The sequence below is a fragment of the Salvelinus fontinalis genome, chromosome 14 (assembly GCF_029448725.1).
Source record: "Salvelinus fontinalis isolate EN_2023a chromosome 14, ASM2944872v1, whole genome shotgun sequence".
Lineage (NCBI taxonomy): Eukaryota > Metazoa > Chordata > Actinopteri > Salmoniformes > Salmonidae > Salvelinus > Salvelinus fontinalis.
In genome coordinates, this window is record NC_074678.1 from 46,607,617 (window position 1) to 46,620,805 (window position 13,189).

General features: G+C 41.9%; 1 protein-coding gene across 1 annotated transcript in view; it reads right to left on the reverse strand.

The window, feature by feature from the left end:
* The window catches only part of frem1b (Fras1 related extracellular matrix 1b), a 64,411-nt gene that overhangs the window by 24,665 nt on the left and 26,557 nt on the right, over nucleotides 1–13,189 (reverse strand). Inside the window, exons 21-23 of the mRNA XM_055862087.1 lie at nucleotides 9,707–9,851; nucleotides 7,639–7,780; nucleotides 704–899 (exon numbers count right to left, since the gene is read on the reverse strand). Coding sequence (XP_055718062.1) covers nucleotides 704–899; nucleotides 7,639–7,780; nucleotides 9,707–9,851 — 483 coding nt within the window. The remainder of the gene's footprint in view (nucleotides 1–703; nucleotides 900–7,638; nucleotides 7,781–9,706; nucleotides 9,852–13,189) is intronic.

The following is a 13,189-nucleotide window of genomic DNA, read 5'->3' on the forward strand; positions in this document are numbered from 1 at the left end:
AAGCGGGGAGTGACTATGGTGGTGTGGGGACAGCGTCCGGAGCCTGAGCCACCACCGTGGTCAGATGCCCACCCAGACCCTCCCCTGGACTTTGTGCTGGTGCGCCCGGCGTTCGCACCTTGAGGGGGGGGTTCTGTCACGTTCCTGACCTGTTTTCTGTTTTTTATGTGTGTGATGGTCAGGGCGTGAGTTTTGGGTGGGCAGTCTATTTTTTCCGTTTCTATGTTGGTTTTGGGTTGCCTGGTATGGCTCTTGATTAGAGGCAGGTGTTTTGCGTTTTCCTCTAATTGAGAGTCATATTAAGGTAGGGTGTTCTCACTGTTTGTTTGTGGGTGATTGTCTTCCGTGTCAGTGTATGTGCGCACCATACGGGACTGTTTCATTGTCGTTAGGTATTTGTAGTCTGTTCCTGTTCGTGCGTTCTTCACGTTGTATGTAAGTTCGTGTCCAGGTCTGTTTACTTCGTTTTGTTGTTTTGTAAAGTATCAAGTGTTCTTCGTGTGTTTAGTTTCGTCTTGTTTATTAAAATTCATTATGTATTCACAACCCGCTGCATTTTGGTCTTTCGATCCTTCTCTCCTCTCCTCGTTTGAGGAGGAGGATTACGACACCCGTTACAGGGGGCTTGTTTGTCTTAAAGTATTTAAGCAAGAACTCTTATCATAATAATGAAACTGCGCCCATGAGGCTGTCCTGTCCTCACCCTTCTGGATGGTGCGTACTGAGATGAAGAAGCTTTGAGGAGGGGACTCGTTGTCTAGGTCACTGAGGGTGAAACGGATGCTGTCATGACCTTTGAACCCGGTGCCAGTAGTGTGGGCGTACCACAAGCGGTTAAACTCCACATCCTCCTGGGTGAAGTTCTGACCCGCCCCAATGTCTGTCCAGCCAGCTTCTGTCTGCACAAAGGGAAGAGGATACACAAACACACTCAAATTTGACTTTTACACTTGGTCAGATGTAGGTCAGGAGGGTAACATCAGATGTATCTGCGGATGCTATAGTGGTTCTTCCTTTAAAAGTTACGTCGTACAAGTCACGTCATACTGCAGCACAGCTTGCGGGCTGCCGCAGATTTCTATGGCACATTATTTAAGTGTCAGCCACTGTTGCCAATAATGCTAGTTTGTGCTAGTTTGACCCCCAGAGAGCATCTTTGAGAAGCATTTGACTGTTTTTAATATTGGCTGTACTAAATAATTTATATTTTTTTTAAGAACATAGTATATGGAATTGATTTTAAGAATTTTTGCTTAATTCATTTGATTAATATCATGGTGTTTCTATTCCAAGAAAAACGAAAATCAAAACAGTCAAGGTTTCCGTTAGTAAAATATGGCGCTGTAAAACGTGACAGGCCGGGAGTAGGCTACGAAATGACTGCGAGTGAAGAGCAAAATAATCCTGACATTTCCACACCCTAATTGTAGGCTAACCAATACCCAAACGGAGATGAAAATAAGTGAAAATGAAAATCTCATTGATTTATCAAGTCCAGTCCCCATGCTTGTCTCAGAGCAGTGCGAAACGGTGATGAAATAGTTGACCACACGCGGGTAGGCTATTGCTTCAAATTCTATTATAACAATTGGATGACTTTGGATGATCCATTAAGCAACGATTTGTTGCCTTCATTAGCCTACTTTATTCCAGTATTTCTGTCATTCAGTGATATTTATTCCCATAGGAATTCATTATGGATCCATCCAGATGTGGTTAGAAAGCAATGCATTTGGTGGACTTTGTAAGAATCTATTGTCCTGCTGATAGCCCATCAAGGGTGCATGGCTTCTTTTGTATTCTTTAAAAAACTCCAGCACAGAGAAGAGTAAGGAGCCTTGAATAATTAAACATGTCGGTAAAATAATGTGGCCTGCTGGAGGTCATTTTGCAGGGCGCTGGCAGTGCACCTCCTTGCACAAAGGCGGAGGTAGCGGTCCTGCTGCTGGGTTGTTGCTCTCCTACGGCCTCCTCCACGTCTCCTGATGTACTGGCCTGTCTCCTGGTAGCGCCTCCATGCTCTGGACACTACGCTGACAGACACAGCAAACCTTTTTGCCACAGCTCGCATTGATGTGCCATCCTGGATGAACTGCACTACCTGAGCCACTTGTGTGGGTTGTAGACTCCGTCTCATGCTACCACCAGAGTGAGAGCACCGCCAGCATTCAAAAGTGACCAAAACATCAGCCAGGAAGCATAGGAACTGAGAAGTGGTCTGTGGTCACCACCTGCAGAATCACTTCTTTTTTGGGGGTGTCTTGCTAATTGCCTATAATTTCCACCTTTTGTCTATTCCATTTGCACAACAGCATGTGAAATTTATTGTCAATCAGTGTTGCTTCCTAAGTGGACAGTTTGATTTCACAGAAGTGTGATTGACTTGGAGTTACATTGTGTTGTTTAAGTGTTCCCTTTATTTTTTTTGAGCAGTGTATATATATACAGTTGAAGTCGGAAATGTTCATACACCTTAGCCAAATATATTTAAACTCAGTTTTTCACAATTCCTGACATTTAATCCTAGTAAAATTTCCCTGTTTTAGGTCAGTTAGGATTACCACTTTATTTTAAGAATGTGAAATGTCAGAATAATAGTAGAGAGAATGATTTATTTCAGTTTTTATTTCTTTCATCACATTCCCAGTGGGTCAGAAGTTTACACACACTCAATTAGTATTTGGTAGCATTGCCTTTAAATTGTTTAAATTGGATCAAACATTTTGGGTAGCCTTCCACAAGCTTCCCACAATAAGTTGGGTGAATTTTGGCCCATTCCTCCTGACAGAGCTGGTGTAGCTGAGTCAGGTTTATCAGGCCTCCTCGCTCGCACACATGTTTTCAGTTCTGCACATATATTTTCTATAGGATTGAGGTCAGGGCTTTGTGATGGCCACTCCAATACCTTGACTTTGTTGTCCTTAAGCTATTTTGCCACAACTTTGGAAGTATGCTTGGGGTCATTGTCCATTTGGAAGACCCATTTGCGACCAAGCTTTAACTTCGTGACTGATCCCCGTATCCCCATAATTTTCTTCCTCATGATGCCATCTATTTTGTGAAATGCACCAGTCCCTCTTGCAGCAAAGCACCCCCACAACATGATACTGCCACCCCGTGCTTCACGGGTGGGATGGTGTTCTTCGGCTTGCAAGCCTCCCGCTTATTCCTCCAAACACAACGATGGTCAGAATGGCCAAACAGTTTTATTTTTGTTTCATCAGACCAGGGGACATTTCTCCAAAATGTACAATCTTTGTCCCCATGTGCAGTTGCAAACCGTAGTCTGGCTTTTTTTTATGGTGGTTTTGGAGCAGTGGCATCTTCCTTGCTGAGCGGCCTTTCAGGTTATGTTGATATAGGACTCATTTTACTGTGGATATAGATACTTTTGTACCCGTTTCCTCCAGCATCTTCACAAGGTCCTTTGCTGTTGTTCTGGGATTGATTCGCACTTTTCGCACCAAAGTAGGTTCATCTCTAGGAGACAGAACACGTCTCCTTCCTGAGCAGTATGATGGCTGCATGGTCCCATGGTGTTTATACTTGCATACTATTGTTTGTACAGATGAACGTGGTACCTTCAGGCATTTGGAAATTGCTCCCAAGGATGAAGCAGACTTGTGGAGGTCTACAATTGTTTTTCTGAAGTCTTGGCTGATATCCTTTGATTTTCCTATGATGTCAAGCAAAGAGCCACTGGGTTTGAAGGTAGGCCTTGAAATACATCCACAGGTACACCTCAATTTGACTCAAATTATGTCAATTAGCCTATCAGAAGCTTCTAAAGCCATGACATCACTTTTCAGGAATTTTCCATGCTGTTTAAAGGCACAGTCAACTTAGTGTATATAAACTTCTGACCCACTGGAATTGTGATACAGTGAATTATAAGTGAAATAATCTATCTGTAACCAATTGTTGGAAAAATTACTTGTGTAATTGTCACTCCCTGACCTTAGAGATCCTTTTTATGTCTATATTTTTGGTTTGGTCAGGGTGAGTTGAGCTGGGCATTCTATGTTGTGTGTTCTATGTTTTATTTTTGTGGTGTGGTTCTCAATCAGAGGCAGCTGTCTATCGTTGTCTCTGATTGAGAACCATAATTAGGTAGCTTGTTTCCACCTGTGTTTTGTGGGTAGTTGTTTTCTGTTTTGTGGTGTTTCACCTGACAGGACTGTTTCGTTTCTTACATTCTCTTTGTTATTTTGTTTCGTGTTATAATAAATTAACATGGACACTTACCGCGCTGCGTTTTGGTCCGATCCTGACTACTCTTCATCAGACGAAGAGGATCGTTACAGTAATGCACAAAGTAGATGTCCTAACCGACTTGCCAAAACTAGAGTTTGATAACAAAAAATGTGTGGAGTGGTTGAAAAACGAGTTTTAATGACTCCAACCTAAGTGTCTGTAAACTTCCGACTTCAACTGTATATATATATATATTTTGTACTGTTCTGTAGTTTCGACCCAATGATTCGTTGGACAAACAAAGAACTTTGCGGGCTGCAGGCCCAGGCATGGATCAAAGCTGGCGAGATATTAAATGACATCATCGAGAGATATGCTGTACCTAATGTCAGAGAGGTGTTTTTAATGTCAGAGAGGTGTTTTTAAGGTCAGAGAGGTGTTTTTAAGGTCAGAGATGTGTTTTTAATGTCAGAGAGGTGTTTTTAAGGTCAGAGAGGTGTTTTTAATGTCAGAGAGGTGTTTTTAAGGTCAGAGATGTATTTTTAATGTCAGAGAGGTGTTTTTAAGGTCAGAGAGGTGTTTTTAATGTCAGAGATGTGTTTTTAAGGTCAGAGAGGTGTTTTTAAGGTCAGAGATGTGTTTTTAATGTCAGAGAGGTGTTTTTAATGTCAGAGAGGTGTTTTTAATGTCAGAGAGGTGTTTTTAAGGTCAGAGAGGTGTTTTTAATGTCAGAGAGGTGTTTTTAAGGTCAGAGAGGTGTTTTTAAGGTCAGAGATGTGTTTTTAATGTCAGAGAGGTGTTTTTAAGGTCAGAGAGGTGTTTTTAAGGTCAGAGAGGTGTTTTTAAGGTCAGAGAGGTGTTTTTAAGGTCAGAGAGGTGTTTTTAAGGTCAGAGAGGTGTTTTTAATGTCAGAGAGGTGTTTTTAAGGTCAGAGAGGTGTTTTTAATGTCAGAGAGGTGTTTTTAATGTCAGAGAGGTGTTTTTAATGTCAGAGAGGTGTTTTTAAGGTCAGAGAGGTGTTTTTAATGTCAGAGAGGTGTTTTTAATGTCTGAGAGGTGTTTTTAAGGTCAGAGAGGTGTTTTTAATGTCAGAGAGGTGTTTTTAAGGTCAGAGAGGTGTTTTTAATGTCAGAGAGGTGTTTTTAAGGTCAGAGAGGTGTTTTTAATGTCAGAGAGGTGTTTTTAATGTCTGAGAGGTGTTTTTAAGGTCAGAGAGGTGTTTTTAATGTCAGAGAGGTGTTTTTAATGTCAGAGAGGTGTTTTTAATGTCAGAGAGGTGTTTTTAATGTCAGAGAGGTGTTTTTAATGTCAGAGAGGTGTTTTTTGGACCACATCGTGTCTATTGTCCTGCTAATAGTCCTTGTGAAAAACAAGTGTTTGAAAACGTGTTTTCAAAATGCCTCCAGGGCCGACAGACAAGTTCCTTACTTTTCCCCTTTCCACTTGCCTCTTCCATTTTTGTGGTAATGGCTGCAATTAATTGGTTGTAATGTTGGGTAGAGCATACATTTCCATATATTTGTGTTAGCTGCATGTGTGACATAACTCCAACAGTCCTATTTATGATATAGTTTACAAAGATTACACCTTTTTCTTTTTTTTTGGTCCAAAAAATAAAGGCTTTTTATCAATTAGTATATTTGAGTTTAACCACAATATTTGTTGTATTATTTGTTCTGTCTTTTCTGGTGGATTAAACTGAAACTCCAACCAACTTTCTATGGCTTGTTTAAAAATAATTATATTTTGAAGATTATTTTGTTTTCAAATAACCGAAAGTTAGCGGTTCTAATCTATTAAAGGGAAAAAGGCCATTATTGAACATGGGGTGAGACATTCTTAATACTTTGCTAGAGAACCAGTTTGAATTTAAGAATACATTTTGTATGACTGACGCCTTTAGTGAGAGGTCTAATGCTTTAAGATGTAATCATTTCTGCCCTCTGAATTCATATTCATTATATAAATAGGCCCATGTGCACCTTCATCAGATGAACCGCAACATGTCGGCTAAATCAATTTATTTCATGAATGCATTTGAACGTTTTTAATATTGTGATAGTGAAGAGCAAAATAATCCTAACATTTCCAAATAAAAATCAGAAGGATTTATCAAGACCAGTCCTCATGCTTCAGTGATATTTATTCCCATAGTAATTCGTTATGGATCCATGAATATATTTAAAGTCCTAAACTCGGCCTAAACAATAGACTCGAGTCTATTGTCCTGCTGATAGTTGAAATAAACATCTGCATTTTGAAAGAGTATTTTTATGATTATTTTATTAACAGAAGCATAAAGATGTTGATGAAGAAATACTGTACAGTATTTGCTTTACACAACATTTTTGTCACGTTCCTGACCTGTTTTCTGTTGTTTTGTATGTGTTTAGTTGGTCAGGACGTGAGCTGGGTGGGAATTCTATGTTGTGTGTCTAGTTTGTCTGTTTCTATGTCAGCCTAGTGTGGGTTCTCAATCAGAGACAGATGGTAGTCGTTGTCTCTGATTGAGACTCATATATAGGAGGCTTGTTTTGTGTTGGGATTTTGTGGGTGTTTGTTACCTGTCTCTGTGTTTGTGTTCTGCACCAGATAGGTCTGTATCGGTTTTGCACATTTTGTTATTTTGTAGGTTGTTTGTAGTGTTTTACTTGTGTTTGTATTAAACATGTTTAACACTAGCCGCGCTGCATTTTGGTCCTCTCCTTCACCCCTGGAAGAAAACCTTTACAATTTTGCAGTTGCATGACTTTTGTAGTTAGAAATTAAAAACTTTAGAGTACTTAATACATTGTAAATTGGGGGGATTTATTTCACACCTAGCCGAGCTATCATTTTGTAAAGGTTGAAGAGTCCTGCTAATAGCCCATCATGGAAGCGTTGTTTGCCCCCATAGGTTTTAGGCCTGCAGTGGGTTATAATAATCCATGCCTTCTGGGAATGTTTAAAAGTCCAAAGGTTATGGGTGGAGTTAGAATTTTGGCTGTCAGAAGTATTAAAATCAACCAATGTCAGCGTTTAAATGCTTTATTATCCAAATGTTTAAAGTACGTGTGGGCGACGGAGAGAAAGCATTTGACTGTTTTTAATATTAGGGCTTTCTGGAGGAACGGAACATTGCATGTCAATTCATAAACCATGTGCCATGGAATCGGTACATCGAAAATCTCTTCCCAACTATTTTGCAATCTATATGGCACAGCTGTCAATTTTACGAACAGATAGATTTTTTTTTGCCACAGTTTAGACTACCGATAGATCAGCGTTCTAACTCCCCCTTGTGGTAGTGTGGTGCAATGACAGAATGCCACCATCTACCACAAACGGTCGCGGCATAAGCTCAAACCTTTTAAAGGAAGAACCACTGTATATATAACGTTATACATATTTTGATGTAAATATCTTCTGGGTATCATTTGAAGAGGGGCTTTGCTTTGCACTAACCTTGACCTGCAGTTTGCCAAACCTGGGCCCAGCATTGAGGATGTAGTAGAGCTTACTGGTAGGAGTGTCCAGGTCTTCTGCCTCCAACACCACACTGGAGATCACTCTCCTGTCCATCCAGTCCACCTCCACTCCTGCATTTCTGACAGAGAAGATACACGATATGGTCAGGACCACAGAGACATAAAGAAACATACTAGGGGCTATTCAGAGACAGAGTAAGAGAAAGAGAGAAGAAAAGTGAGAGAGACATTATTAGAGAGTTCAATCCCCAGCAAAGACACTGAGGGCCACAGAGACATTGGGGACCAAAGGAGGGGAAGGTATACAGTACCAGTCAAAAGTTTGGGTACACCTACTCATTCAAGGGGTTTTCTTTATTCTTTTACATTGTAGAATAATAGTGAAGACATCTACAGTAGACACATGCGGAGATAATCTGTTCACCTACTCTGCGTCTCACAAAGACACAGCGGTTGGAACCACAATATCTCAAATCAGACCCAAGGACAGATTTCCAATGGTCTAATGTCCATTGCTTGTGTTTCTTGGCCCAATCAGGTCTCTTCTTTTTATTGGTGTCCTTTAGTAATGTTGAAATGTGTCTGTTACTTGAACTCTGTGAAGCAGAGTTTATTTGTGCTGCAATTTCTGAGGCTGGTAACTCTAATGAACTTATCCTCTGCAACAGAGGTAACTCTGGGTCTTCCTTTCATGTGGCCATCCTCATGAGAGCCAGTTTCATCATAGCTCTTGATGGATTTTGGGACAGCACTTGAAGAAACTTTCAAAGTTCTTGAAATGTTCCGTACTGACTGACCTTCATGTCTTAAAGTAATGATGGACTGTCATTTCTCTTTGCTTATTTAAGCTGTTCTTGCCATAACATAGACTTGGTCTTTTACCAAATAGGGCTATCTTCTGTATACCACCCCTAACTTGTCACAACACAACTGATTGGCTCAAACGCATTAAGAAGGAAAGAAATTCCACAAATTAACTTTTAACAACGCACACCTGTTAATTGAAATGCATTCCAGTTGACTAACTCATGAAGCTGGTTGAGAGAATGCCAAGAGTGTGCAAATCTGTCATCAAGGCAAAGGGTGGCTACTTTGAAGAATCTCAACAATAAGATACATTTTGATTTACCACTCTTTTGGTTACTACATGATTCAATGTGTGTTATTTCATAGTGTTGATGTCTTCACTATTATTCTGCAATAGTACAAATAAAGAAAAACCCTTGAATGAGTAGGTGTGTCCAACCTTTTGACTGGTACTGTACATGTAAGCAAAGTACCAGTTCCAACTCATATACAGCTCCCTACAAGCAGTACCGACAAGCATCAGTCAACTGAGGAGCCCCAGCCCAGAGAAAGAAGGACGAACACTGTGGGCCACAGAGACAGACACATGCAGCTAGGGCCACAGAGCCCTTAACACCCTAGCCTCCCTAAACCTAGCACGCTCAGATGAGTCCTCATCCTGAACACTTGTCAACAACACCAGATCCCCTTCCTCCCCCTACTGCCTGGTAAGGAACAATGGGCCAGGCGAGCAGGAGAGACCTGTCAGAGCCATCCACCAGGGCACCGCAAACAAGGAAGTGGGCATCTGCCAAAAAGCCACATTACTTCTGCCTATAAGGCCTTTATGGACTGCGACCCGTGCCAACGCACTGATTCAAAAAAAGTCCTGATCTAAGGAGAAATAGAGGAAAAACAGGAGGAGGAGGACAGAGGAGGACAGAGGAGGACCTATTCAAGGATGTAACCTGATTCCCAGTCACTCATTCGAGTGGGGGACACAGGGAGATTAAACACACTCCTGCACCCGCCACATGTGCTGTACAGGTTGTGTGTGTTGACGCCTGAGTACATACCCCCCACCCTCACCACCCCCCTTCTGTCACAATCCTCCACCTCCCCCATCCCCAACTTCCCTTCTCTCCCTCCCACCATTCATTCCACCCCTTCCTCCACCTCCCTTCCCTTTCTCACCCAACCCTCCCTTATCCCCTTCTTGGCTCTGAGTGTTCCTCCCAGGGCGTTCTTCTTATCCTTACTTTAGCAGCCGTGGCTTTTCATCGTTGACTGGTAGGACACGGAGGTGAGCGGTCCCCTGGATTGTGTGGCGGCCATCTGTCAGCTGCACAGTGAACGAGTCCTTCAGGGTTTCCGTGTCATCATGCATGTACATGATCCTCATTCCTGCAGATAGGGGCCAAGAGGGGAAGAGTCAGGGAGAGGATGGGAGAACGGTGGGAGAGGGTGAACGGGAGGACAGTTTGGTTGGGTTTTGGGCTGGGGTGTTCGGTGACGTTGTAAATAGAGTAGCAACGTGTGTAAACGTGTGTTTTTAGGGTAGAGACATTGAAGTATTTCTACTAAAAACTTAAATGTGGTCGAAATGAGAAACGGGCTTTTCCAAGAACTGTAATATGTTGTTGCGGAAAAGGAGTGCTCTCAGTGCATCACATATTCCACTAGTTTTTTCAACAAAATCAAATTGGGCTCATCACACAAACACACTGGCAATTTTCACTATTGCTACGGTCTTTGAAGAAGCCAAACCAAACAGATTGACCTAAAGCCTTGTTCACCTACAGAACCAATCAAAAGTTTGGACACACCTACTCATTCAATGGTTCTTTTTTATCTTTATTATTTTCTACATTGTGGAATAATAATGAAGACATCAAAACTATGAAATGACACATATGGAATCATGTAGTAACCAAAAAAGTGTTAAACAAATTAAAATACATTTTATATTTGAGATTCTTCAAAGTAGCCACCCTTTGCCTTTGACAGCTTTATACACTCTTGGTATTCTCTCAACCAGCTTCATGAGGTAGTCACCTGGAATGCATTTCAATTAACAGGTGTGCCTTGTTAATTTGTGGAATTTCTTTCCATCTGAGCCAATCAGTTGAGTTGTGACAAGTGAGGGTTGTTATACAGAAGATAGCCCTATTTGGTGAAAGACCAAGTCCATATTATGGCAAGAACAGCTTGAAATAAGCAAAGAGAAATGACAGTCCATCATTACTTTAAGACATGAATATCAGTCAATACGGAACATCTTAAGAACTTTGAAAGTTTCTTCAAGTGCTGTCCAAAAAACCATCAAGTGCTATGATGAAACTGGCTTTCATGTGGACCGCCACAGGAAAGGAAGACCCAGAGTTACCTCTGCTGCAGAGGAATAGTGGGAGGGAGAGAAGGGAAGTTGGGGATGGGTGAGGTGGACGATTGGGACAGAAGGGGGGTGGTGAGGGTGGGGGTTATGTACTCAGGCGTCAACACACACAGCCTGTACAGCACATGTGGCGGGTGCAGGAGTATGTTTAATCTCCCTGTGTCCACCACTCGAATGAGTGACTGGGAATCAGGTTACATCCTTGAATAGGTCCTCCTCTGTCCTCCTCTGTCCTCCTCCTCCTGTTTTTCCTCTATTTCTCCTTAGATCAGGACTTTTTTTGAATCAGTGCGTTGGCACAGGTCGCAGTCCATAAAGGCCTTATAGGCAGAAGTAATGTGGCTTTTTGGCAGATGCCCACTTCCTTGTTTGCGGTGCCCTGGTGGATGGCTCTGACAGGTCTCTCCTGCTCGCCTGGCCCATTGTTCCATGCCAGGCAGCAGGGGGAGGGAGGGGATCTGGTGTTGTTGACAAGTGTTCAGGATAAGGACTCATCTGAGCGTGCTAGGTTTAGGGAGGCTAGGGTGTTAAGGGCTCTGTGGCCCTAGCTGCATGTGTCTGTCTCTGTGGCCCACAGTGTTTGTCCTTCTCTCTCTGGGCTGGGGCTCCTCAGTTGACTGATGCTTGTCGGTACTGCTTGTAGGGAGCTGTATATGAGTTGGAACTGGTACTTTGCTTACATGTACAGTACCAGTCAAAAGGTTGGACACACCTACTCATTCAAGGGTTTTTCTTTATTTGTACTATTGCAGAATAATAGTGAAGACATAAACACTATGAAATAACACACATGGAATCATGTAGTAACCAAAAGAGTGTTAAATCAAAATGTATCTTATACTTGAGATTTTTCAAAGTAGCCACCCCTTGCCTTGATGACAGCTTTGCACACTCTTGGTATTCTCTCAACCAGCTTCATGAGTTAGTCACCTGGAATGCATTTCAATTAACAGGTGTGCCTTGATAAAAGTTAATTTGTGGAATTTCTTTCCTTCTTAATGCGTTTGAGCCAATCAGTTGTGTTGTGACATGGAAGGAGTGGTATACAGAAGATAGCTCTATTTGGTAAAAGACCAAGTCCATATTATGGCAAGAACAGCTCAAATAAGCAAAGAGAAACGACAGTCCATCATTACTTTAAGACATGAAGGTCAGTCAGTACGGAACATTTCAAGAACTTTGAAAGTTTTTTAAAGTGCTGTCACAAAACCCATCAAGTGCTATGATGAAACTGGCTCTCATGTGGACTTCCACATGAAAGGAAGATGCAGAGTTACCTCTGTTGCAGAGCATAAGTTCATTAGAGTTACCAGCCTCAGAAATTGCAGCCCAAATAAATGCTTCAGAGTTCAAGTAACAGACACATCTCAACATTGACTGTCCAGAAGAGACTGCGTGAATCAGGCCTTCATGGTTGAATTGCTGCAAAGAAACCACTACTAAAGGACACCAATAAGAAGAAGAAGAGACATGCTTGGGCCAAGAAACACGAGCAATGGTCATTAGACCGGTGGAAATCTGTCCTTTGGTCTGATGAGTCCAAATTTTAGATTTTTGGTTCCAACAGTGGTGTGTCTTTGTTAGACACAGAGAAGGTGAACGGATGATCTCCGCATGTGTGGCTCCCACCGTGAAGCATGGAGGAGGTGGTGTGATGGTGTGGGTATGCTTTGCTTGTGACACTGTCTGTGATTTATTTAGAATTCAAGGCACACTTAACCAGCATGGCTACCACAGAATTCTGGAGCAATACGCCATCCCATCTGGTTGCGCTTAGTGGGACTATCATTTGTTTTTCAACAGGACAATGATCCGAAACACACCTCCAGGCTGTGTAAGGCCTATTTGACCAAGAAGGAGAGTGATGGGAGTGCTGCATCAGATTACCTGGCCTCCACAATCACTCGACCTCAACCCAATTGAGATGGTTTGGGATGAGTTGGACCGCAGAGTGAAGGAAAAGCAGCCAACAAGTGCTCAGCATATGTGGGAACTCTGTCAAGACCGTTGGAAATGCATTCCAGGTGAAGCTGGTTGAAAGAAGGCCAAGAGTGTGCTAAGCTGTTATCAAGGTAAAGTATGGCTACTTTGAATAATCTAAAATATAACATAGATTTTGATTTGTTCAACACTTTTTTGGTGTTTAAACATGTGTTATGTCAGAGTTTTGATGTCTTGATATTATTCTACCATGTAGAAAATAGTTTTTTTTTTAAAGATGTCCAAAATTTTGACTGGTCCTGTATGTTTCCATGGGTCTGCTGCTTACAAGGAGTGTGTGTGTGTATGTGCATGCTTGTGTACGTGTACGTGTGTGTACGCACTTGCATGTGTGTGTGCATGTATG